Source organism: Engraulis encrasicolus, chromosome 1, assembly GCF_034702125.1.
Source record: "Engraulis encrasicolus isolate BLACKSEA-1 chromosome 1, IST_EnEncr_1.0, whole genome shotgun sequence".
Taxonomy (NCBI): Eukaryota; Metazoa; Chordata; class Actinopteri; order Clupeiformes; family Engraulidae; genus Engraulis; species Engraulis encrasicolus.
The window spans coordinates 23,560,753-23,584,227 of NC_085857.1; the positions used below are offsets into that span (position 1 = coordinate 23,560,753).

The following is a 23,475-nucleotide window of genomic DNA, read 5'->3' on the forward strand; positions in this document are numbered from 1 at the left end:
GAATGGTTGGGGAAATTAGCTATTCCAAAATGTTTTGTTCTTGGATTTCATGATACAATTTTTTGTCATTTCTGTTAATGCTAAAGCTAGGTTCACACACGTCGCTACTAGTTACTCGCTCTGCGAATGAAGTCAACAGAATGTCAATGTGTTCCAGCGAGACATGCAGGCAAGTAGGCGAGTACTGTACAAGCGATGCGATATGGGTGGATACCGAGTTGAAAATATTTGAACTTTGAGCGAGGCAAGTAAGCGAGTAACCAATTGGAATGCAGAGCTCGGTACGTCTCGCCTGTACATTGGCAGTTAAAGCCGCGGGAACTTCCAGCGAACGTTCCATTAGAGAATGGTGAGTAGGCGAGCAGCGATGTGTGTGTACGTAGCTTAAGGCTGATGTCTGTGACTATTTTGAACGTCTCATATGTGGTTGCATGCATGTGTGTGTGTGTGTGTGTGTGTGTGTGTGTGTCTGCGTGTGTGCGTGCCTGCGTGCATGCGTGCATGCGTGCATGCGTGCCTGCGTGCATGCGTGCCTACGTGCATGCGTGTGTGTGTGTGTGTGTGTGTGCGCGGGAACTTCCAGCGAACGTTCCATGAGAGAGTGGTGTGTAGGCGAGCAAGCGAGAAGCTAGTAAATAGCAGCGATGTGTGTGTACGTAGCTTAAGGCTGATGTCTGTGACTATTTTGAAAGTATCACATGTGGTTGCATGCATGTGTATGTGTGTGTGTGTGTGTGTGTGTGTGTGTGTGTGTGTGTGTGTGTGTGTGTGTGTGTGTGTGTGTGTGTGTGTGTGTGTGTACGTGTGTGTGTGTGTGTACGTGTGTGCACTGCGCGTGAATGCGTGCCTGCGTGTGTGTGTGTGTGTGTGTGTCTGTGTCCATACTCACGTCGGCCACCCCTCTCCAGTGGACACAGTAAAGAGAGTTAGCAGGGCCCAAAGCACGTTGTCGTAGTGAAAATCGTACTTCTTCCATTCCCGCTTCTGCGCCTTCACCTCATCATTGCCATTGTACACCAGGTACTCTCCCCTGCAGAAGCACAACACAAAGTCAACGCCACACAATTAGGCCCCTCGATTAGCCCCATCTAAATAGTCCATTGTACCCCATGGGGGTATGCTAAAACCCTGGTTCAGTAGTGAACCAGGTTAACGTAAAGGGACACTGTGCAGGAAATGGTCAAAAAAGGTACTGCAACTATGCTGCTCATTGAAACTGGGCTGGCTATCACCAAATTTGATATTTACATGAAAGTTTACTAAGTAATAAACAAATATTTTCTAGTATGGTCCAAGTAGAGTCATTTTTGCAGCTAAAAATGGCTATTTTTGGAAATTCGAAATGGCGGACCATGGAGAAGATCCCCCTTTTCATGTATGAAAAGTGCTATTTTTCCGGACATAATGAATACTTAGAATTTGATGGTGGTGGTAAGTATTCATGAAAAAGGTAACGTTAGTGAATGGGCAGCATGAATTCTGGAAATAAACAACTACAAATCTCACACAGTGTCCCTTTAACCTTGTTGTAGAAGGAAATCATCTCATAGAAGGGCCTGGAGTCCTCATTTTTTCAACTAAATGATGCCTGCAGGGACGTATATCTATTAGCAGGTTTACCACTACCTGTAGGTTAACTACGACTGGTTTACCATGTTCTTAGTATACTCCACACTTTCCCCTGCACAACCACAATACCACAGAAATAGTCCCATATAGTCCCATCTAAAAAAGCACCTGTATCTTTTTTTGTCTGGACCACTCAAACAGTCCCATCAAGACTGGCAATACTTTAAAAGAGTGTTTCACTTGCATGTCCATGTACATTACATGGTGTCTCTGTGTATGTATTGCTCTCTGGAGATTAGTACATATTTGCTGTTGTACAAGTCCCCTGCACAACAAACCACAAGACAGTCCCAATCCAGTAATCTCCTAGTCCAATGTGAATAGTCCCCGTGTTTTGCGAAACGAGTTATTTCGCTATGATGATGTTACTAGCATGTTGTTAACATTGGTATTGCCGCTATAGCGGTCATTACTATGTTATTAGCATGCTATTAGCATGCTATTAGCGCTTATTAGCGCTTCTTAGCGGCCAGAGGGGTGCCACATGGGGCGCAAATCAGTGTAGGATTGCTCCTGCTTCCTTGTGTGTGTACTGTATGTGTTGCACTGTACGTGTAGTGTACGCATGCTTCTCTCACCGGCAGTCGCTCTCAAACTCCTTGGACTCGTCCGTGCAGTAGAAGAAGCGGCCTTTGAAGAGCTGCACGGCCACCACAGCGAAGATGAACATGAACAGCATGTAGACAATCAGGATGTTCAGCACGTTCTTCAGGGAGTTCACCACGCAGTCAAACACGGCCTGTAGGGGGCAACGCAAGCAAGAGGAGCTCAGTACACACACAGACAGTCAGACAGACACACAGACACAAAAACACAGACACATGCATGGACACACGCACAGTCGCACACGCACACACACTTACACATACACACACACACTTACACACACTCATACACACACACTTACACACTTACACACTTACACACTTACACACACACACACACACACACACACACACACACACACACACACACACACACACACACACACACACACACACACACACACACACACACACACACACACACACACACACACACACACACACAAAATGACCTTTAGCTTGGGCAGTCTTTTGATGGTCTTGAGAGGTCGCAACACCCTCAGCACTCTGAGTGACTTGATTGTGCTGATGTCTTTCCCTTTGCTGCTCCCTCTGGTGGTAGGCAGAAGAAACAACAACATAGTCAAAAACACCAATGACAGAAAACGGGGAGTGCAGTGTTGGGGAGTGCATTTTAGGTCAATTCTTTTTTTCAATCTCCTTCATGCCAACAGGCAAGTGAATAAAAAAAAGGTATCAGAGAAGGTAAGACATCATTATTTAGGGTTTTTTGTTAGAATGCACACTGCAGTGGGCTATCGTCTACGCGCTCAAACTCTTTTGATTTTCTCTCTTGAAGACAAGACGGGGAAAAAAAGGGAAAATATTCTTGGGGGGAAAAAATCATTACATCATGTCTGGTTTCATCACAGATGCTTTCGTCAATGCCGTGTCATGACACATCCAATAGTAACCATTGTTAACCATCAGGCATTGTCAGACACAATGCCCAGCCAAACCTCTTTCTTTCTTTTTTGCTTGTTTGTTTTTTTTGCGTCGAAACGCAAAAGGGGGGGTGGGAGCGGTTATGGGGGAATAAGGGTGGGGGGGTGGGGGGGGCAGTGTTCAGTGGTCTGTATGTTGTATTGTGTTGCTGTTAGTATGAGGAGTGAGTCAGAGCGGGGGGTGGGGGGTGGGGGGGGGGGGGGTTGGTTATACCACAGTACATCTCACATGGAGGGAGGGCTTGTAAGAAGATTTCAAAAGGTAGGGAGGCGAAATCAGGCAAAGAAAACGGAACGTTTTTTTTCTTTTTTTTAAGGAATTTAATTCTCTCACATTCTGCCAAAGAATGTGAGATGATGATGGTGGGGGAGGGAAGAGAACATAGACTCCCTTTTGCGCATTACAGCCAGGAAACGGGAAATGGTGTAGGGCACAAATTTTTCCTTCACTCTTTGCTTTATCACTCAGGCCATTGTGTGTCTCTGTGCTTGTCTGTACTCCAAGACAAAGACAATTGTCGGAGAATATTTCAAGGCAGCTGAGAATGGGTGGTAGTGAGCGTGAAGGGGCCATCGATTCCATCTTGTGATCTGGAGTTTTTAAAAAATGACCTGGCTAGAGGGAAAAAATATGAATAAAACAGGGCCACCGTAAGACGGTGTAACGGCTATAGACACTCAATCAAGCGGCTCTAGTCCATCCATTGTCCTTAACTATGAACTATGGGAGTTCATGAGAGGAAGGAAGAGGACAAACCAACCGATGGACGATTGACTGAGTGTGAGCCTTGGCGCTGGGCCCAGAATTTTCTATCGATAATCAATCGAGGACAGCCTACAATGCAGAAGAACTGGAAGGCAGTTTAATCTAAAGAAAAAAAACGACCCAGACTACTTCAGTCCAAGACCGTAGAATTTCAAGACTGTGTTAGTTCCGAGGAGTAAGTCTGAGGTCTTCAGAGGTGACATTATTCAATAGGTCAAAATGTCACTGGCCCTCCCAATGTAGGGTTAAAGTAAGAAGACCAAAAATGGTTGGCGTCTGCGCCTTAACTTTGAATCGTGTGTTGCTTGGTGCGACTGCTCACCAAAAAATCATCGGAAAAAGATGGAGCTACAGACATTTCCATCTAGTCCACCTAGTCCTGGAGACATTGATAATGGACTAGGTCCGAAACGCCTGTAGCTCCAGCTTTTTCCTATGACTTCGTTTGTAACTTGTCGGCCACAATACACTTTTTGAACTTGAAAGCCTTGTGTGCGCCTCATCTTTTTTCTGACAGTCCGGGTTACGGTAAGAGTAAGATGTGGTTTAGGGATCAATTGCGAGAGGGGGATTTGGTAGCCCTTTCCAGAGATGCTTCCAAAGGACTGACCAAGTAAGGTTATGATGACTGTCAACAGGTGTCAGTGTTGACCAAGATGTTTGTTTTGATGAGCAACCGGGGTGGAGGAGGAGGGGGGGCATCATATAAAAAGAAAGAAAGAGAGAGAAGCCTTCGTGCGAGAGAAGGAGAAAGAGCCGTAGAGTGTGGGGTGCCGGTCGGCGATTAAGAGGAGTTAAAAAAAGGGAGGAAAAGGGAAAGTAAGGAGGAGGTAAAAAAAACAACGAGGGATGCCGTGCGACGGGTGAGTTTGAAAAGGGGGAAAACTTTACCGCGTGAGGCTCCTGTTTCATCATCAATGGCGGAGATACGAGAAATGATCAGAGACAGCAAGAAAAGACAGTACAAGAAGAGGATAGAAGGGAGAAAAAGAGAGACGGAGAAAGAAAGAAAGAAAGAAAGAAAGAAAGACAGACAGAAAAAGGACATACAAACATACAAACACAGAGAAAGAGAGAGAGAGAGAGAAATAGAGAGGAAGAAGACAAACGGACACATAAAAAGAGGGGGAGGGAGTTTTGGTGGTGAAGAAGAAACATCCAGATGAGAGACAGAAAAAAAGGATTGTAAAATAAAAAGGGGAACTTGGTGTAGGCTGCTAAAAAGAATAAATAAAAAAGGATATTTGTCACCATCTATCCACTTACCTTCACACCCCTGAATAGGCCGTTCTTATCGTATCACACAACACTCTAGCCTTACAGTACAGACTTTGCTTTACATCGATGTTAGAATGACTGGAGGCTACTTCATTAACAAATTCTTACATGCGTTAATGATTATCTCTAGTGGAAACGCGTTTGCCTTTGGGGGTAATTGATGCTTTCAGGGGGACACACTTCATGCTGATAGCCTGCGTGTGCACATCATGTACAGATAATCATGTTTAAAGATGTAGATAAGTTAATTGCTGTGGCCTTGCGTAGTTGTTTTTTTTCCTTCGGGCAAAGTCATCCGAAATGTAAAAAAAAAAAAAGAAAAGGGAAAAGAAACAAAAAAAAAACAAGAGTCAGAATCTGCACTGCTACATGGAAAGAAATTCTGAGGCGTAAATTTTTTTTTTTTGAAAGATGTGTTCTCTAGGAGTGGTCTATGGAGAAACAAGTTTGCTACAAGTACTAAAGGCAACTCCCATGACCTTTTGAGGTCCCAAGCAATCTGTTTTTGATACCGTGGTTGATATCGAAAACAGGTGAGTATTGCATGTGTTGAGAATATCTTTTGCTTCTCCACACACAGTCACTCCTACGAACACCACCATAGGGACAAGGTGATGAACCTTGGGTCAGTCAGGGCCAACTCTGGTATCGACTGTAGCTGTCTTTTTTTTTTTTTTTTTTTTTACAGCAGCATGCATGCTAGCCCAAAGCTCACAGTGAACGTGAGTTGGCAGACATTTTTTTTGTACTTTTTTTTGTCTGGCAGCCCTTCCTGGCACCTTGTCCTGACTGGATCGATAGCCGAGGAGTTGCTCCTGTCCCACTTGCTATAGATTGGGACATCCCTCTGTAGCCCAGGGAGTTGTGGAGACAACTCCTCTTACTCGCTCTCGTACCCATCTGACAGTCCAAGGAAGTGAAGGGCACACCGCAAAAAAATGGCATATGCAATAAAATAAATACAAGACGCGGACGGACACAGCATTGGTCAAGTCAGTGGCGGACTGGATCCACATTGGCTGCCAGTTTAAAAGACGAGGAAACATTACCCCAAAACAACAACAACAACAACAAAGAACTGGGTCAACGGACATGATCAGGCAGGCATCTCCGGATCTGTCTATTCTAGCGGAACCCAAACCCAAAGCTAGCCGTAAGCATAGTTGCTTGGATGGGGGCATGCATGCTAATGTTGATTATAATGGTGGTGTCATTCAGATCTGAAAATAAGTAAGTAAATAAAGAGGATGCTAGTCGAGCAAGCATTTGTTGAGTCTAGCTACCACTACACTGTAGTACTGTTCTTTACCAGTGTCGGACACACGGCTAACATCCTTTATGCTAGTTTATGCAAAGCATGCATTCCTACTCTTTGGTTTGGTGTACATCTTCTGCAAGAGCTCACAGAGAAAGATAACTCGGACATGGGGAAATTGTGAAAGACATGAACACAAAAAAAGACATAAATGATCTGAATGAAACCTGCAACTAAGCTATCCCTTCGTTTAGCACCTTACCTTTCTTTTCTTCCTCTTTCTATCCCTCTCTCTTACCTTCCCTCTCTCTCTATCTCCTCTTTCTCTCCCTCCCTGATCCATGACTCAACAAATGGAAGCACCATACAAGTAGGTGAGCATCTGTTTTTTTTTCCTTGCCAGCCTCAAGCAGATGGGAGGATGATGGTGGAGGGTAAAAAATAGGGATGCGGAAAGGGAAAGGATGACTGTGAATGAAAAGCTGACAAGGAGGGGTAAATAGGAAGGTATGGACAGAGGAGGGAGGAGAGGAGGGAAAGATAAGGTAGGGTAAGGGGCAGGGGCTGGGGCTTGGGTGTTCAAGGTAATGTGAGGGGTGGGTGGAGTGGAGTGATTTTTCAATGTAAAAATTGCAAAAAAAAAGTTTTTTTTTTGCTTTTGCTTTTTTTTTGCTTTTTTTTGCTTCATTTTGCGACTTATCAGCCTGTCTCCAGCAGTCCAGGTCTGATAAGTTCTCTATTTAAAAAAAAAAAGAGCCATTCATATCGACATCCCGTGTATGCACTGACGTGTGTGGATACACTGGTGGTATATAGCATATGTACAAGCTTCCTCAGTCACTCATAAACGTTCTGTCAGCGATTTTGCTACCGTGCACTGTAATTTCCTTTAACGCCACAGGGAGCTACAGCCATGTAAATGAAATAAAAACAAACAATAAATATCGTGCCATACGTGCGAGTGCTTTTAAAAATAAATAAATAGTAGCGCTCTGGCCATCATGCTAATGTAGCTTTATTTTCAAACATGGCCAAGGCAAACTGATCCAGAACCAGTTTCTGGTGGCTTTCGCCGTAATGGACATGACTTAATGAAAAATCGGGCCTCTTGATGAGGTTTTGCTTGGTTTGGATGCTCACTCAACAAAGCCAAGCAGAGAGGGTACAAGTCCAACTAGTTCCTTCTGTCCTGTCCTGTGGCCTATGTCCTCAGTGTCGCCCCACCTCCGTGGAGAAACGAATGATGACTCTGCTCTTAAAAACAACACAGAGTACATTTTTGGGGGCATTTTCCCATTCAACATTTTGACTGCAGATGAGAGAATGATTTTGAATCGTGCTTTAGCAAAATACTGAATAAAAACTGGTTGTCCATGATGTCATGCTTTACGTCGCAAGGTCAGAGGACACGGGAGAGGACGGGAGGATGTACTTCGGTTTGCACCTACAAGAGAGGCACCTACCTTGGGAATCCCAAAAAGAGGAAGTCATCAAAGCTCATCAGAGTGATTTACATCTGGGGAACAATGCACTAGTGTGGTTGAACCATTGTTGTGGTGGTGGCTGTACCCATTGCACAGCCGTTGTTGTTAGCATGTTAGCATGCAGAGGTCACAGGTCAATTAAATGCTAATGCACAAACAGCGGTTGACACTTTGAGCAGAGGTTTCTAGTGAAAATCCCCCTCAGTTGTCTGGAAAGCTACGGCTGTTGTCCAGGCATCCGAAGTACAGTAGCAGTAGGACAGTGATTAATATGAAGTTAGTCTGCAATTAGAGATTAGCATTAGATATTAGCATTAGCGGCAGCGCCGTAAATTCCAAGCATTCCACATCATTTTTTTTAAGGCTGCAAGGAAAGGGAAAGCTAGTCCTGGATCAGTGTTGAGAAGGCAAAAATGAGATTCATTCATTTGGGCACATTCTCCTTAACAGCAGCCATGTTGAAGGAATGATGGCAAAATGCTCAGAGACATGAACCATTAGCTATAGAAATAATCAATAACGTTTTGTGTATGTCAAGCCTTTCCGGGTTTTTTTGTTTGTTTGTTTGAACACATGCACAAAAAATTGACTCCCGTAGACACATGCTTGTACACTCACATCCTCTTCACATTTCATCTACACTCACACTCACACTCACATGCACACACACACACACACACACACACACACACACACACACACACACACACACACACACACACACACACACACACACACACACACACACACACACACACACACACACACACACACACACACACACACACACACACACACACACACACACACCAACAAAAACAGAACTGGACATTGGGATAATACAATATTTCGGTTACCTGAGTTTACAGAACAGGACGAACTACAGTGCAACATCAGACATGCGCTGATCCAGCAGTGACTGAGGAGGGTTGTATATACACCTAAGCGACACCACCATCTTACACAGACAAAACAAAAAAGCATGTGTACTTTTTGTACATGTGCATGCATGACTGACAACCACACATTCACACGCACAAACGCACATACTGTACACTACACGCATCAACACACATTGTATCCACACATTTTGGCATACACAGTCTAGCTCAGTTAGAAGCACACTTGTCTTGACAATCTTGTGAGAAAAACAAAATCAATCCACCCCTACGTACTCATACCCATGCGATATGCACATCATTTTTTCGCATACAAACTAAACCCACACCCAAACCCTCCACCTAATACCCACAAATGCCGTGCAAGGTGGACAGGGAGAAGAAAAAGAAGGAGAAAAAAAAGTAAGGAAAAATTCAGACGAGGAAAAAGAAGGCATGGACCAACCAACCGGAATACCTGGCCAGGTTTTTGCTGCTCCGTGATTGGGAGAGGTAGTACGAGTACAAGAAGGAAAGGAGGAGGTGGTGGAGAAGGAGGACAGAGGAGAAAGAAGAAAGGAAGGAAAGGAGAGGAGAGGCAGGTGGACAGGTAGGTGTAGGAGTCGGACTGGCCGGTGGTGGGGTAGTGGGGGAGTAGCAGCAGTTGTAGCCTGGGCACTTAAGGGTTAAAGGTGGCCTGGGGAACCCTCACCCCCACTGCCAAGAGAGCCATGAGGAGGGGGTTGGGGGCAGTGGCATTTTAGGGGGGGGATAGTGGGACAAGGGACAGTGGGATGGGAGGACAGAGGACAGTGGGACAAGGGATAGCAGGAGGGACAGGAGGCAGTGGGGCAGATAGAAGGACAGGAAGGGAGGAGTGAATGAGGGAGAAGGAGAAACGTTGTGGAGATGGCAGAGGAGTGTTAGAGGTGGAATGGGTGGGGATGGGGCAGGGATGAAGTGGTGACAAGTGTCGAAAAGAGACGAAAAAGAGGACGGGCTGGGCAGAGGTTTAGACGAGCATGAAACTTAGAGAGGGAGATGGTGGAAATGTGACAAGAGGATGGATGATGTGAGGAGAGAGAGAGAGAGACTATGACAAGATAAGAGCTGTCGAGGAAGAGGGCAACTTCTGCCAAACTCCCTTCCTGGATGTCAGATGGACAGAGATTTCTCGTCGGCGTAATGCACAAATGTGTGTGTGAAGATGGTTGGACATGTAGGGGATAGAGAGAGAGAGAGAGACAGACAGAAGGACAGGAGAAAAAAAATGAACAGCACAGAAATAGAGAGAAAGGAATAAGACGACAGCCAGTGCCCAAGACCTGACAGACGAACTGGTCATGGGTGCTTGTTGAAAAACTGAAACAGACAGACAGACAGGCTGAAAGAGAGAGACTGGAAGACAGTGGAGAGATGGAGGATCAGCTTTGGAGGCGGAGATGACATAGTAGATGGCGAAGTGTTAGATTTGAAAGAGTAGTAGTATCATGGGGTGGCAGGAAAGAAAAGAGGCGAGACAGATAAGAGGACAAAGAAGGGGAAGGGAGAGGAAAAGGGAAGAGGAAAGGAGGAAGACAAAAGACAAGGAAAAGAAGGAATAGTAGAGAAAAGGAGGAGGAGGATAAATAAGAGGAGAAGGAGAGGAGGATGAAGAAAAAAGAGAAAGCGTTGCAGGAGGAGGAAAAATTGAAGAGGAGGAGGAGGGAAAAGACGAGGAGAGGAAGAGGGAAAAGACGACGAGAGGAAGAGGAGAAAAGGTGGACAGAGGACAAGGACAGAGGAAAAGATGAGAAAAGGAAGAGGAGAAAGAGACATAGGACAATGAAGAGGAGGAGGAAAGGAGGAAGAGATGAAGAGGTGGAGGGGGAGGAAGAGGAAGGGTTTTGGGGGACAGGAGCTAAAGGGAGAAGGAGAAGAGACGAAGAGGAGGACAAAGAAAAAAAGAGAGCATGTAGGAGGAGGAGACATGGGTACGATAAGGCAAAGACGGAAAAAAGAAAGAAGGAAGACAAAGAGTAAGAGGGACGAAGAAGAAGAAGAAGAGGAGGGAAAAGGTGGAGGAAGAGGAAGGGTTTCTGGGGCGGTGGGGGGCTGGGCGACTTACGTGAAGGCGAAGGCCACCAGGGCACCACTAACCACTACAAAGTCCAGGATGTTCCACAGGTCGCGGAAGTAGGAGCCCTGGTGCAGGAAGAGCCCCAGCACCACCATCTACAGCAAAGAGACCGCGTCAGAGAACAGGAGACACTGTACACTCTACTGTAAACACCACGGTACCGTACTGCATTGTACTGTACAGTACTGTACTGTAAACGGGTCATTGACATATTTTACAAGCAGACGTCTGGGTGGTCCAACCACAGCTACTGTACTACCGTATTGGATAAGGGTCAATACAATTTTAGCAATAGCACACGTCACACGTCAGGGTGGTGCAACCACAGCTAATGCCACTATTGTATGAATTAAATTGTTGTTGTTTTTATTATTGAGTTATCTAAGAAGCATATTCATTGCAGTACATTGATTACCAATTACTAATTATTTATGGACATTAGCTGTGGTTATACCACCTGACGTCTGAGCCCAAAACGACGTCATTGACCCATGAATAAAATCATTTTTTGCCTTTACCCAAAAAGCATATTCATTGCTTGTACATTCATTTTCAAATATTAATTGCCATAACTGTGGTTGTGCCACCTGACGTCTGCTTCTAAAAAAGTAAATGACCCACACACACATACCACACATTCATACTGAACACACACAACTAGCCTGGTCTTACCATACTTTCATACGGATTTCAGGACTGTCCACGTTAAAATCCACGGTTACAAGGGGAGCACCATTACTATTTTGCAAGCGGTTTCTACATTTAGCGGTTGCTAAATCATGCCGAATGGCTATTCGCAGCTTAACCGGAACTAACAGACTGGACATTCTGTTAGAGCATGACAAACGGCGAAGAAATGGGCAGGGTTATAATGTGGATGAGACACGCCCAAATATAATCCGGAACCACTAAATAGAACAAGATTTTTGTTTTTACCTATAGGCCAGATTTGAAATATGACGTTTAAATGTAAAAACGTATTTTTACGTTGTTGGTATACAAGCATGGGCGTGAAAAACGTATTATTACGTCGTTGGTACTCAATGTGTTAATAATTCAGAATTAATCAGTTTACTTTTAATCGAGTTTACTTTGATCTTTCCTTTAATTCCGAATTAAGAGGTGTTTACATAACGTTTTCGAAGCTGAATAAAGCTTAATTCAGAATTAAAGTTAGTTAATTCCGAGTTAAATATCTCATGTAAACATACGTAGCAAATCACACAACGTTAGCTCCAGAGCTAGCAAAAACAGAAACAATTACTGGTGGGAGGGGTGAACTGTGTGGAAGTTTGAAACGTGTGTCTGATTTTACCTGATTTTCTACCATTTTTTATCGTTAACCTTTAGTCGTTGACATTAAAGAAAAGATTTCTAGTAGGAGGGAACTCCGTTGTAATGTACAAGGCGCCCCACCCCTCATCCCTTCGTATTCGCTGATTCGCCGGTTGTCTGGCAGCAAGTGTGAGGAAGAAGGAAGTATAAATGATGGTAGCGTGCGGATTGCAAGGCCAGGCTAGGCAACACACCACCACACCAAACACATGTTCACATGTACACACAGCCATCAACAGCAGAGATAGGGCATTAGGTAGGGGGTACTGCATACACACACACACACACACACACACACACACACACACACACACACACACACACACACACACACACACACACACACACACACACACACACACACACACACACACACACACACACACACAGTAGGAGGCAAAAGGGGTCAACAGGACCAAAACACACACCCACACACACACACAAGCACACACACACAATTACACGCACACGCACAGTATGTACACTACACATGCAATACCAAACTGCACATACAACACCACACACAACAGAGGGATAAGCCCCCACACTGATTGCTGTACATCTTGCACGCGCGCACACACACACACACACACACACACACACACACACACACACACACACACACACACACACACACACACACACACACACACACACACACACACACACACACACACACACACACACACGCACACGCACGCACACGCACGCACACACACACACATTTAACACTTCTGCTACGTGGGCCCTCATGCCCCTGCCTCACCTTTATAAGCATCTCAAACGTGAACACACAGGTGAAGACGTAGTCAAAGTAGCGCAGGACCTGCAAAGACCATCAACCACCAACACCGTCAATAGCAGCTCAGCCAACATGCACAATATCCACAGGGGAGAACAGAAGAAGACAGGACAGAGAGAGAGAGAGAGAGAGAGAGAGAGAGAGAGAGAGAGAGAGAGAGAGAGAGAGAGAGACAGAGAGAGAGAGACAGAGACAGAGACAGAGACAGAGACAGACAGAGAAGAAGAACAGAGAGAAGAAAAGTAGACGGTGTGGAGAGAGAGAGAGAGAGAGAGAGAGAGAGAGAGAGAGAGAGAGAGAGAGAGAGAGAGAGAGAGAGAGAGAGAGAGAGACAAACAGACAGACAGACAGACAGACAGACAGACAGACAGACAGACAGACAGACAGACAGACAGACAGACAGAGGAAGGGTTCCCTGCCAAATTGACAGGGGCAGACAGTAGGGATGCAAAAGGTATAAAGTGTGCCACGAATCGATATGATTCAAGTGTTTTTTGGGGCACGGATACGATTACAAATCAGTTTTTTGCTCTTGGCATTTGTTTCCAAGCTAACAAACATAAACACACAAACAAAAATTAAATCAGTGAAACACGGATGAACATGGCTCTTTTAGCATTGTATCCACATCTGTTCAGTACAGCCAGCATGGGTTGTTACGCTCATTGCGGCTACCGATACAAATCAGATACAGATTGCATTCCAAGCAGGCAGCTTGACTGTGTACACTGGCAAAGGGTGGAGAGGCGGGGGTGGGGTAGGGGAAAGGGACCACACTAAGAGACTGACGCACGTCAAACACTGACAGACAGCACAGACAGGCAGACAGACAAACAAAATGACAGACAGGCGCGCAGCCATAGGAGTCATAAAATGGGACCTTACGAAGAGACTAGGACGCCGACTGACACAGCCCCACCACCCCGTCTCAAATGCGAGGACATCACAGAGAAGAGACAGGGGACAGGGGACAGCAGGGCAGAGACTGACATCCCAATGACCCAAGGACAGACAAGATGGATAGACAGACAGAGAGACAGACAGACAGACGGAAAGAAAAGAAACAAAGAAATAAAGAAAGAGGGAAACGTTTCCGTGGTGAAAGGAAGGGAAGAAAGGAATGAGGGAATGAGGGCACTGCGAAGTGGGCCGTGTGTCACATGATTTTCAGGGATAGACAACATCGCCACACAGGACACAGATGCAGGTTCACAGCTGGGTAAGACAGCCGACAGACAGAGAGGCGCTGTTTCGGGCTGACTCTGACCAGACAGCGTCCTCAGACAGACAGACAGACAGACAGACAGGACAACAGACAGAGAAAAGAGAGGGATAGGGCGATGTGGGGTACTTCGTGTTGTTTCGGGGTGACTGGAGACAGACGGGACAGACAGGCACGTAGGGACAGATAAACCAACATAGATGTTTTAAAAAAATAGGGAAAAGACGGGACAAAGAGGGGGTGGGGGTGGGAGATGGATGGGGCGCTTAATGCTGTTCCTGGCCATCCTCAGAAAAACAGATAGACAGACAGACATAGACAGATAGACAGGAAAACAGACAAGAGAAAGAGAGGGATAAGGTGAGGAGGTGGGGGTTTGAGATAGGGCGCTTAACGCTGGTCCGGGGTGACTCTGGCCAGACGCCATTCTTCTTAGACAGATAGACAGACAGACACAGACAGATAGACAGGAAAACAGACACGAGAAAGAGAGGGATAGGGCGATGAGTTTGTTCTGGGGTGAGACAGACGGGTTCCTCAGATAGATAGACAGACACAAACAGATAGACAGGAAAACGGACAAGAGAAAGAGAGGAATAGGGCGATGGGGGGACATAGGAGGGTGGCGCCTCACGTTGTTCCGGGGTGACTCTGGCCAGACGCCATTCTCCTTAGACAGACAGACAGACAAACACAGACAGATAGACAGGAAAACAGATACGAGAAAGAGAGGGATAGGGCGATGGGGGGACATAGGAAGGAGGGGGGGCTACCTCACATTGTTTAGAGGTGAGACAGACGGATTCCTCAGACAGATAGACAGACACAGACAGATAGACATGAAATCAGACAGAGAAAAGAGAGCGATAGGGTGATGGTGTGCCTCATGTTGTATCGGGGGGACGTAGGGACAGATAAACCGACAAACATTCAAAAAGAAAATGGGGATAGGGTTAAGAAGGGATAAAGAGGAGGTGGGGTTGGGAGATGGGGCGCCTCACGCTGTTCCGGGGTGACTTGGGCCAGACGACGCCATTCTCCTTAAACAGACAGACAGACAGACAGACAGACAAACAGGAAAACAGACACGAGAAAGAGAGGGATAGGGCGATGGGGGGACATAGGAAGGAGGGGGGGGGGGCTACCCCACATTGTTTAGAGGTGAGACAGACGGATTCCTCAGAAAGATAGACAGACACAGAGAGACAGACAGACAGACAAACACAGACAGATGGACAGGAAAACAGACACGAGAAAGAGAGTGATGAGGGAAAAGGGGGGGGGGGGGGGGGATGGGGCGCCTCACGTTGTTGCGGGGTGACTCGGGCCAGACGGGGTCCTCGGCGGCCAGCGCAATGCTGCTCATGGCGATGACGGACAGGATGCACATCTCAAAGTAGCGCAGCGTCAGGATGTAGTGGCAGCACTTGCGGAACCTGTGGAGACACACACGTGCACATACAGTACAGTACACGGGCATGAACGCATGACACACAGACACACAAAGGCATTCGCACACGCATGCACACACACACACACACACACCCGCACACACACACACACACACATGCACAGGCATTCGCACACGCATGCACACACACACACACACACACACACACACACACACACACACACACACACACACACACACACACACACACACACACACACACACACACACACACACACGCAGGCATTCGCACACGCATGCACACACACACACACCCACACAGCCACACACACACACACATAACCCACACAACCCAACATTCACACAAATATCACTGTATCATCCGTATCAATATAAAATGCTTGTGTATTAATATATATTGGAGGAAGGGCAGTAAGCGCACACACACACACGCACACGCACACGCACACACACACACACCTTGCTCTTGTCATATGTCATCCACTCCACTCCAATCATTACACAGTCAAAGACACTGTGTACATTGCACATATAGGTAGCGATGACACTGACGGATGCAGTACTGTAGTGTAGTGTATTGTAGTGTAGAGTAGCCCAGTGGTTTTCAAAGTGGGGGCCGGGTACCCCCGGATGGCCGCAAACGATGTCAGGGGGGCCGCGGCAGGTTGGCAGGAAAAATATTGCAAAATAAATGAATAATTTGATCAATTGAATACCTTAAGTAGCTAAAACGAACCAACAATAAGCCAAACAATTCCAGTGTAATCAGTTTCCTCTGTTGGCCTACAATGTTCATATGTCTACCCAAGTAAAAAAAAAGTGTACTTAATATATACTTAATAAGTACGTTTTATTGTATTTAAAGTGTACTTCAAAAGTGTGTATTTAAAGAATGTTATTTTGGGACAACTTATAGTATACTTAAATGTACTTGAAATATAATTAAGTAGAGCTTAAACACATTTTAAGTTGACTTTTTTGTACTAAAATTAAACTTTGTATAAGTGTACTTAATATACTAAAAATATATTTAACTTTAAGTACATTATAAGTATACTAACCAAGTCACTTTAAAATGTGTTTAATGTTTACTTTAGCATGCGGATAAGTGCATTTTAAGTACATTAGAAATCTATTTTAATGTCATGAGAAAGTACTTTATAGTATACTGCAGAAGTACATACTTAAGTTGTGTTATTTTGGGACAACTTATAGTATACTTAAATACACTTGAAATATAATTAAGTAGAGCTTAATCACATTTTAAGTTGACTTTTTTGTACTAAAATCAAACTTTGTACAAGTGTACTTAGTATACAAAAAACATACTTAATTTTAAGTACATTATAAGTATACTAACCAAATCACTTTAAAATGTGTTTAATGTGAACTTTAGCATGTGGATAAGTGCATTTTAAGTACATTAGAAATCTATTTTAACGTCATGAGAAAGTACTTTATAGTATACTGCAGAAGTCATACTTAAGTTGTGTTATTTTGGGACAACTTATAGTATACTTAAATACACTTGAAATATAATAAAGTAGAGCTTAATCACATTTTAAGTTGACTTTTTTTGTACTAAAATCAAACTTTGTACAAGTGTACTTAATATACTAAAAATATATTTAACTTTAAGTACATTATAAGTATACTAACCAAGTCACTTTAAAATGTGTTTAATGTGAACTTTAGCATGCGGATAAGCACATTTTAAGTACATTAGAAATCTATTTCAATGTCATGAGAAAGTACTTTATAGTATACTGCAGAAGTACATACTTAAGTTGTGTTATTTTGGGACAACTTATAGTATACTTAAATACACTTGAAATATAATTAAGTAGAGCTTAATCACATTTTAAGTTGACTTTTTTTGTACTAAAATCAAACTTTGTACAAGTGTACTTAATATACTAAAACATACTTACTTTAAGTACATTTCAAATATATTCACAAAAATCGCTTTAAGTACATTTTAAGTGTATTGACTCTAAATGTATTTTAAGTATACTACAAGTAGATTTTACTTTAAGCACATTTCAAATATATTTATTTTAAGTACACTTTAAATATATTTCAAAAGTATATGAAAAAAAACATTAATGTAATCACCAGTTACTAATTTCCATTGTACATTGTCTTCTTCACAACCATCAGCCATTCACATGAACCTTCCTTTCACCTTCACTTCAGACAACAACCACTGCCTCAACCAGGATTCGAACCCACAATTCACTGAACCACAGACCTGCACTCTAACCACTAGACCACAACTACCTGTTCTTTGACAGGCACAATTACGTTCTTGAAGTAATAGTCTTGAGTAGTACACTTTAAGTATACTTTTATATACTTAATTATAATACTTAGAAATCATTGGTGGTGGTATGCTTTTATCGAATTAAAGACACTTTTACATGTTTAATTTGTGCACCAAAAAGTACACTTAAAGTGCACTTAATACACTAATAACACAACTTAAGTACAGACTTCAGTATTGTGCTTAAAAGTTTAATAGGTAAGGCCTTACATGCCTTTTTAAGATCTGTTTGTGCTCTTCAATATGGTGTTTTTACCATGAAAATACATTAACAAAATGGAAGGTGGAAGGTTATTTAATGTTACAAAGCATAATGAATAAATAAGCCTAGGTTAAAATACACTAAAATGATGGTTTAAAAAAGTACCCAGGTGAAAAAAGTGTACTTAATATACTTAATAAGTATGTATTTTTGTATTTAAAATATACTTCAAAAGTGTGTATTTAAAGAATGTTATTTTGGGACAACTTATAGTATACTTAAATACACTTGAAATATAATTAAGTAGAGCTTTAACACATTTTAAGTTGACTTTTTTGTACTAAAATTAAACTTTGTATAAGTGTACTTAATATACTAAAAATATATTTAACTTTAAGTACATTATAAGTATACTAACCAAGTCACTTTAAAATGTGTTTAATGTTTACTTTAGCATGCGGATAAGTGCATTTTAAGTACATTAGAAATCTATTTTAACGTCATGAGAAAGTTTTTTGAAGACTTTTTGGTACTAAAAATCAAACTTTGTACAAGTGTACTTAATATACTAAAATCATACTTAACTTTAAGTACGTTTCAAATATTCTTTCTAATACCAAACTTTAGCACATTACTTTTAAAATACAAATACACTTAAAATACACTTAAAATATACTACACTAACAGTATGTTTTCAAATACAACACTTAAGCACATTACTTTAAAAAATACAAATACACTTAAAATACACTTGAAGTGGTTCAAGACAACAAGAAAAATAACATAAAATCTTTATAAGTGAGTACATTTCATTAAAGACAATTAATATTAGTGTCAAAAAGGCAATATAGTAAGTATGCAAAAAAATATGCATATTTGTAAAGGTCGTAAAATAAAGTTTAGGTATATATAACTGATAATGTATATTTTCTAACACTATGTTTGAGTACATTTTTTAAGAACAAAGTTTAATACATTAAACTAGCAGTACATTTTCTAATACCATACATTACTATAATGGTGTACTGTGTATGATTTTTTGTAGTTTATTTCCAAAATTCATGCTGGAAAAAGGGGAGTCATTCATCATCATCATAAATTGAGGTTCTTGTCCATGTTCCAGATATAGACATTTTTTGCTAGGAAAATGACTGTACTTTGGCCAGTAATTAGTTTATTTATTTTGTAAATATAGTTACAATACATTTAAATACACAACACTAATAGTGTATTTTCTAAAAACAATCTTTAGCTTATTACTTTAAAAATACAAATGTACTTAAAATACATTTAAATACAATACACTAATAGTATATTTAACAATACCACACTTAAGCACATTACTTTAAAAATACAAATGTATTTACAATACATTTAAATACAATACACTAATAGTGTATTTTTTAATAAAACACTTTAGCACATTACTTTTAAAATACAAATGTACTTAAAATAGACTTTAAATAGAATATACTAATAGTATATTTAACAATACCACACTTTAGCACATTACTTTAAAAATACAAATGTATTTACAATACATTTAAATACAATACACTAATAGTGTATTTTATAATACTACACTTTAACACATTACTTTTAAAATACAAATGTACTTAAAATAGACTTAAAATTGAATATACTAAAAGTATATTTAACAGTACCACACTTAAGCACATTACTTTAAAAATACAAATGTACTTACAATACATTTAAATACAATACACTAATAGTGTATTTTATAATACTACATTTAAGTACATAACTTTTAAAATACAAAGATACTTAAAATACACTTAAAATATAATACACTAATAGTATACTTTATAATGCTACACTTTAGCACATTACTTTTAAAATACAAATGTACTTAAAATACATATTAAATAGAAATATACTAATAGTATATTTAACAATACCACACTTTAGCACATTACTTTAAAAATACAAATGTATTTACAATACATTTAAATACAATACACTAATAGTGTATTTTATAATACTACACGTTAACACATTACTTTTAAAATACAAATGTACTTTAAATAGACTTAAAATTGAATGTACTACTAGTATAATTAACAATACCACACTTAAGCCCATTACTTTTAAAATACAAATGTACTTAAAATATATTTAAATACAATACAATAATATTGTATTTCATAACACTACACTTAAGTACATGACTTTTAAAATACAATTGTACTAACAATACATTTAAATACAATACACTAATAGTGTATTTTATAATACTACACTTAAGTACATAACTTTTAAAATACAAAGATACTTAAAATACACTTAAAATATAATACACTAACAGTATACTGTATAATGCTACACTTTAGCACATTACTTTTAAAATACAAATGTACTTAAATTAGACTTAAAATACAATATACTAATAGTATATTTGACAATACTACACTTTAGCACATTACTTTTAAAATACAAATGTACTTACAATACATTTAAATACAATACATTAATAGTGTACTTTATAATACTACACTTAAGTACATAACTTTTGAAATGCAAAGATACTTAAAATACACTTAAAGTATAATACACTAATAGTATACTTTATAATGCTACACTTTAGCACATTACTTTTAAAATACAAATATACTTGAAATACATTTAAAATATAATACACTAATAGTATATTTGACAATACTACACTTAGCACATTACTTTTAAAATACAAATATACTTAAAATACATTTAAAGTACAATACACTAACAGTATATTTGATAAAACTATATTTAAGTACATAACTTTAATAATAAAAATTATTTTAAAATATATTTAAAATACACTTAACTATAAGTATATTTTTAAATACCATACTTAAGTACTGTACTTGATAAGTAGAGTGTACTTAAAATATACTTTCAGAAAATTAAATATATTTAAAATACACTTAAGTACACTTTTTTTTTGACCTGGGATATCATGTTTTCTGTAGAACTTACAGTTTTTCTCGATTGCTTACACACAATTTATGATACTTCACACACTATTCTCGGAACATCTCACCCATTTCCCAACTCTCCTAACCAATGTCACTGAACACTAAGCACAATTCCTTCTTCACACTCACATTTCAGTTTTAAAACTAAGGCTGTGTCTCAAATCACGCACTTATGTCAGTGCACTGACAGCCAGTGCACAGTGCACACAGTGCACTGAGGTCTTTAGTGCATAGTGTCGTGGAAAAAATTGAGCACTATGCACTGTGCCCTCGCTGGAAGTGATGGCTGAGCATGGCATTAGCTCGCCAAAATATGAGTTGGCTACTGTTTACAATGCACAGCATCTGGTGCTTGTATTTCCATTTCCTTCACACCAAAGGACAACAATCACACATACAATACTTTGGTTGGCATGAAAAGGTTGGTGTCCCATCAACATTACTTACAGAATTAGGAGACTGTTGACCAAACTCTTCTACTGAACTGAATGCCACATTTCCTCTGTGTCATTGTAAACATGGCCGCCGTTTAGTGCGTGCAGTGTCCATCAGTCAAGCACTGCATTTTCCCGCCATTGTTAGGGGATCATCCTGGCACTTTCAGTGCACTGGCTCAACTGAAATTTTCAGTGTGAGCACCCTAAGGACTGAAAAACTGTGCCCGAAGTGCACAAGTGTGTGATTTGAGACACAGCCACACTCTTTTCAGACCACTACACACAATTCTCTGAATTACACACAATTTTCATGAAGAAAAACCCTGGTTGTCGCTTTGAACACACTGCCATCCAAAATACTAAAATCAACTACCCTACTATATTTACTTCCTCATCACATGGGCAAACTCTCTTCATACTGGTTTACAATCTGAAATCATCACCCCATAAGGACACACATTGCATGTGATATTGATGAAAGCATGAGTGAATGCAGTGAGAACACATTTGTTTAGTTTTTGAACTCCAAAATATGTTATACAAGAGATCACTTTCATGTGGTTACCCAATATTTTACAATAAATTAGTGCAATTTTTTAAATGTCAGAAAAATATGTAAAATATGCACACATCTGTGAACTCCGAGTCTAAAAACAATATTTCAGTATTTTACTACAGAAAAATACCCTCTTTAGTAAGTAGAACACTGAAGAAAATAAGTTTCTACTCTGTGTCAAGTTGAGTATAGAGTTTTACCTTGTGCATATTAGTGTTCAATGGTTCACATAAGAGTGTATTAAAATGACTGCTTTAGGGCTTTCAGGCCGACCAGAACGGAGCTGGAGTCGGTGCCCGAACCAGTTACGTTCAGCACTTAATTGTTTATCTGCAAACCGCCCGTGTTCATACCGAGCTCTGAACTTTTCCCGCACGTGACTGCGTTACCCGGATGAACCTGCTGACGAGCACGCTGTCGTCACGGTTCGCGGAGAAAAAACTAGTATTTTGCGGCTCGCATTGCGAACCAACTTTCCGGTTCGCGAACGCAAATATCTGTGGCGTGAACACGACGGCTGGTTCGCGATTAGGTGCGGGAACTGGCTCCAGCACGGTTCTCAGTCGGCCTGAGAGCGCTACTTGTGTGTGTCACTTGAGAACAAAATTACCTTTTTAGAAGAGAGTACATTGTTTTGAGACAAGACGGCATTTTTCAGAGGTAGTGAGGAGTTTTGCCCGTTGTGTGTGAGGTTTAGAGATTTGTGTGTAGAGTTTTGAGAATTCGAAAACTGATTCCAAAAATTGTGTGTAAGCAATCGAGAAAAACTGTAAATGGGTTGAGGAATGCACCAACTTCATCGAGTTGTGAAACCGGATGCACAGGAAAAAAAATAGTGTCACACGGCCCATATCAGGGGGGCCTTGGCTGGACTATTGTAGTGTAGTGTAGTGTAGTGTAGTGTAGTGTAGTGTAGTGTAGTGTAGTGTAGTGTAGTGTAGTGTAGTGTAGTGTAGTGTAGTGTAGTGTAGTGTAGAGTAGTGTAGTGTAGTGTAGTGTAGTGTAGTACAGAGTAGTGTAGTGCAGTGTAGTGTAGAGTAGTGTAGTGTAGCTACATAGTCTCACCCCAAGTAGTCAATTTTTGACTACTCAATTTTTGACACCCCAAGACTGCAATTTTTGACGTCTTGGGTATTCCTTCCACGTCACATTTTGACTATGTCCTCAAAGGTGCCCCCTTGTGGCAGCATAACGTCATTGAGGTTAGGTTTAGGAATAGGTTTAGGGTTA

At 41.2% G+C, this 23,475-nt stretch overlaps 1 protein-coding gene across 1 annotated transcript in view; it reads right to left on the reverse strand.

Annotated features, from left to right (window-relative positions):
* The window catches only part of cacna1ab (calcium channel, voltage-dependent, P/Q type, alpha 1A subunit, b), a 349,885-nt gene that overhangs the window by 61,198 nt on the left and 265,212 nt on the right, over positions 1-23,475 (reverse strand). Inside the window, exons 27-32 of the mRNA XM_063208046.1 lie at positions 15,624-15,753; positions 13,060-13,119; positions 10,947-11,053; positions 2,687-2,786; positions 2,208-2,368; positions 890-1,030 (exon numbers count right to left, since the gene is read on the reverse strand). Of these exons, the coding sequence (XP_063064116.1) occupies positions 890-1,030; positions 2,208-2,368; positions 2,687-2,786; positions 10,947-11,053; positions 13,060-13,119; positions 15,624-15,753 (699 nt within the window). The remainder of the gene's footprint in view (positions 1-889; positions 1,031-2,207; positions 2,369-2,686; positions 2,787-10,946; positions 11,054-13,059; positions 13,120-15,623; positions 15,754-23,475) is intronic.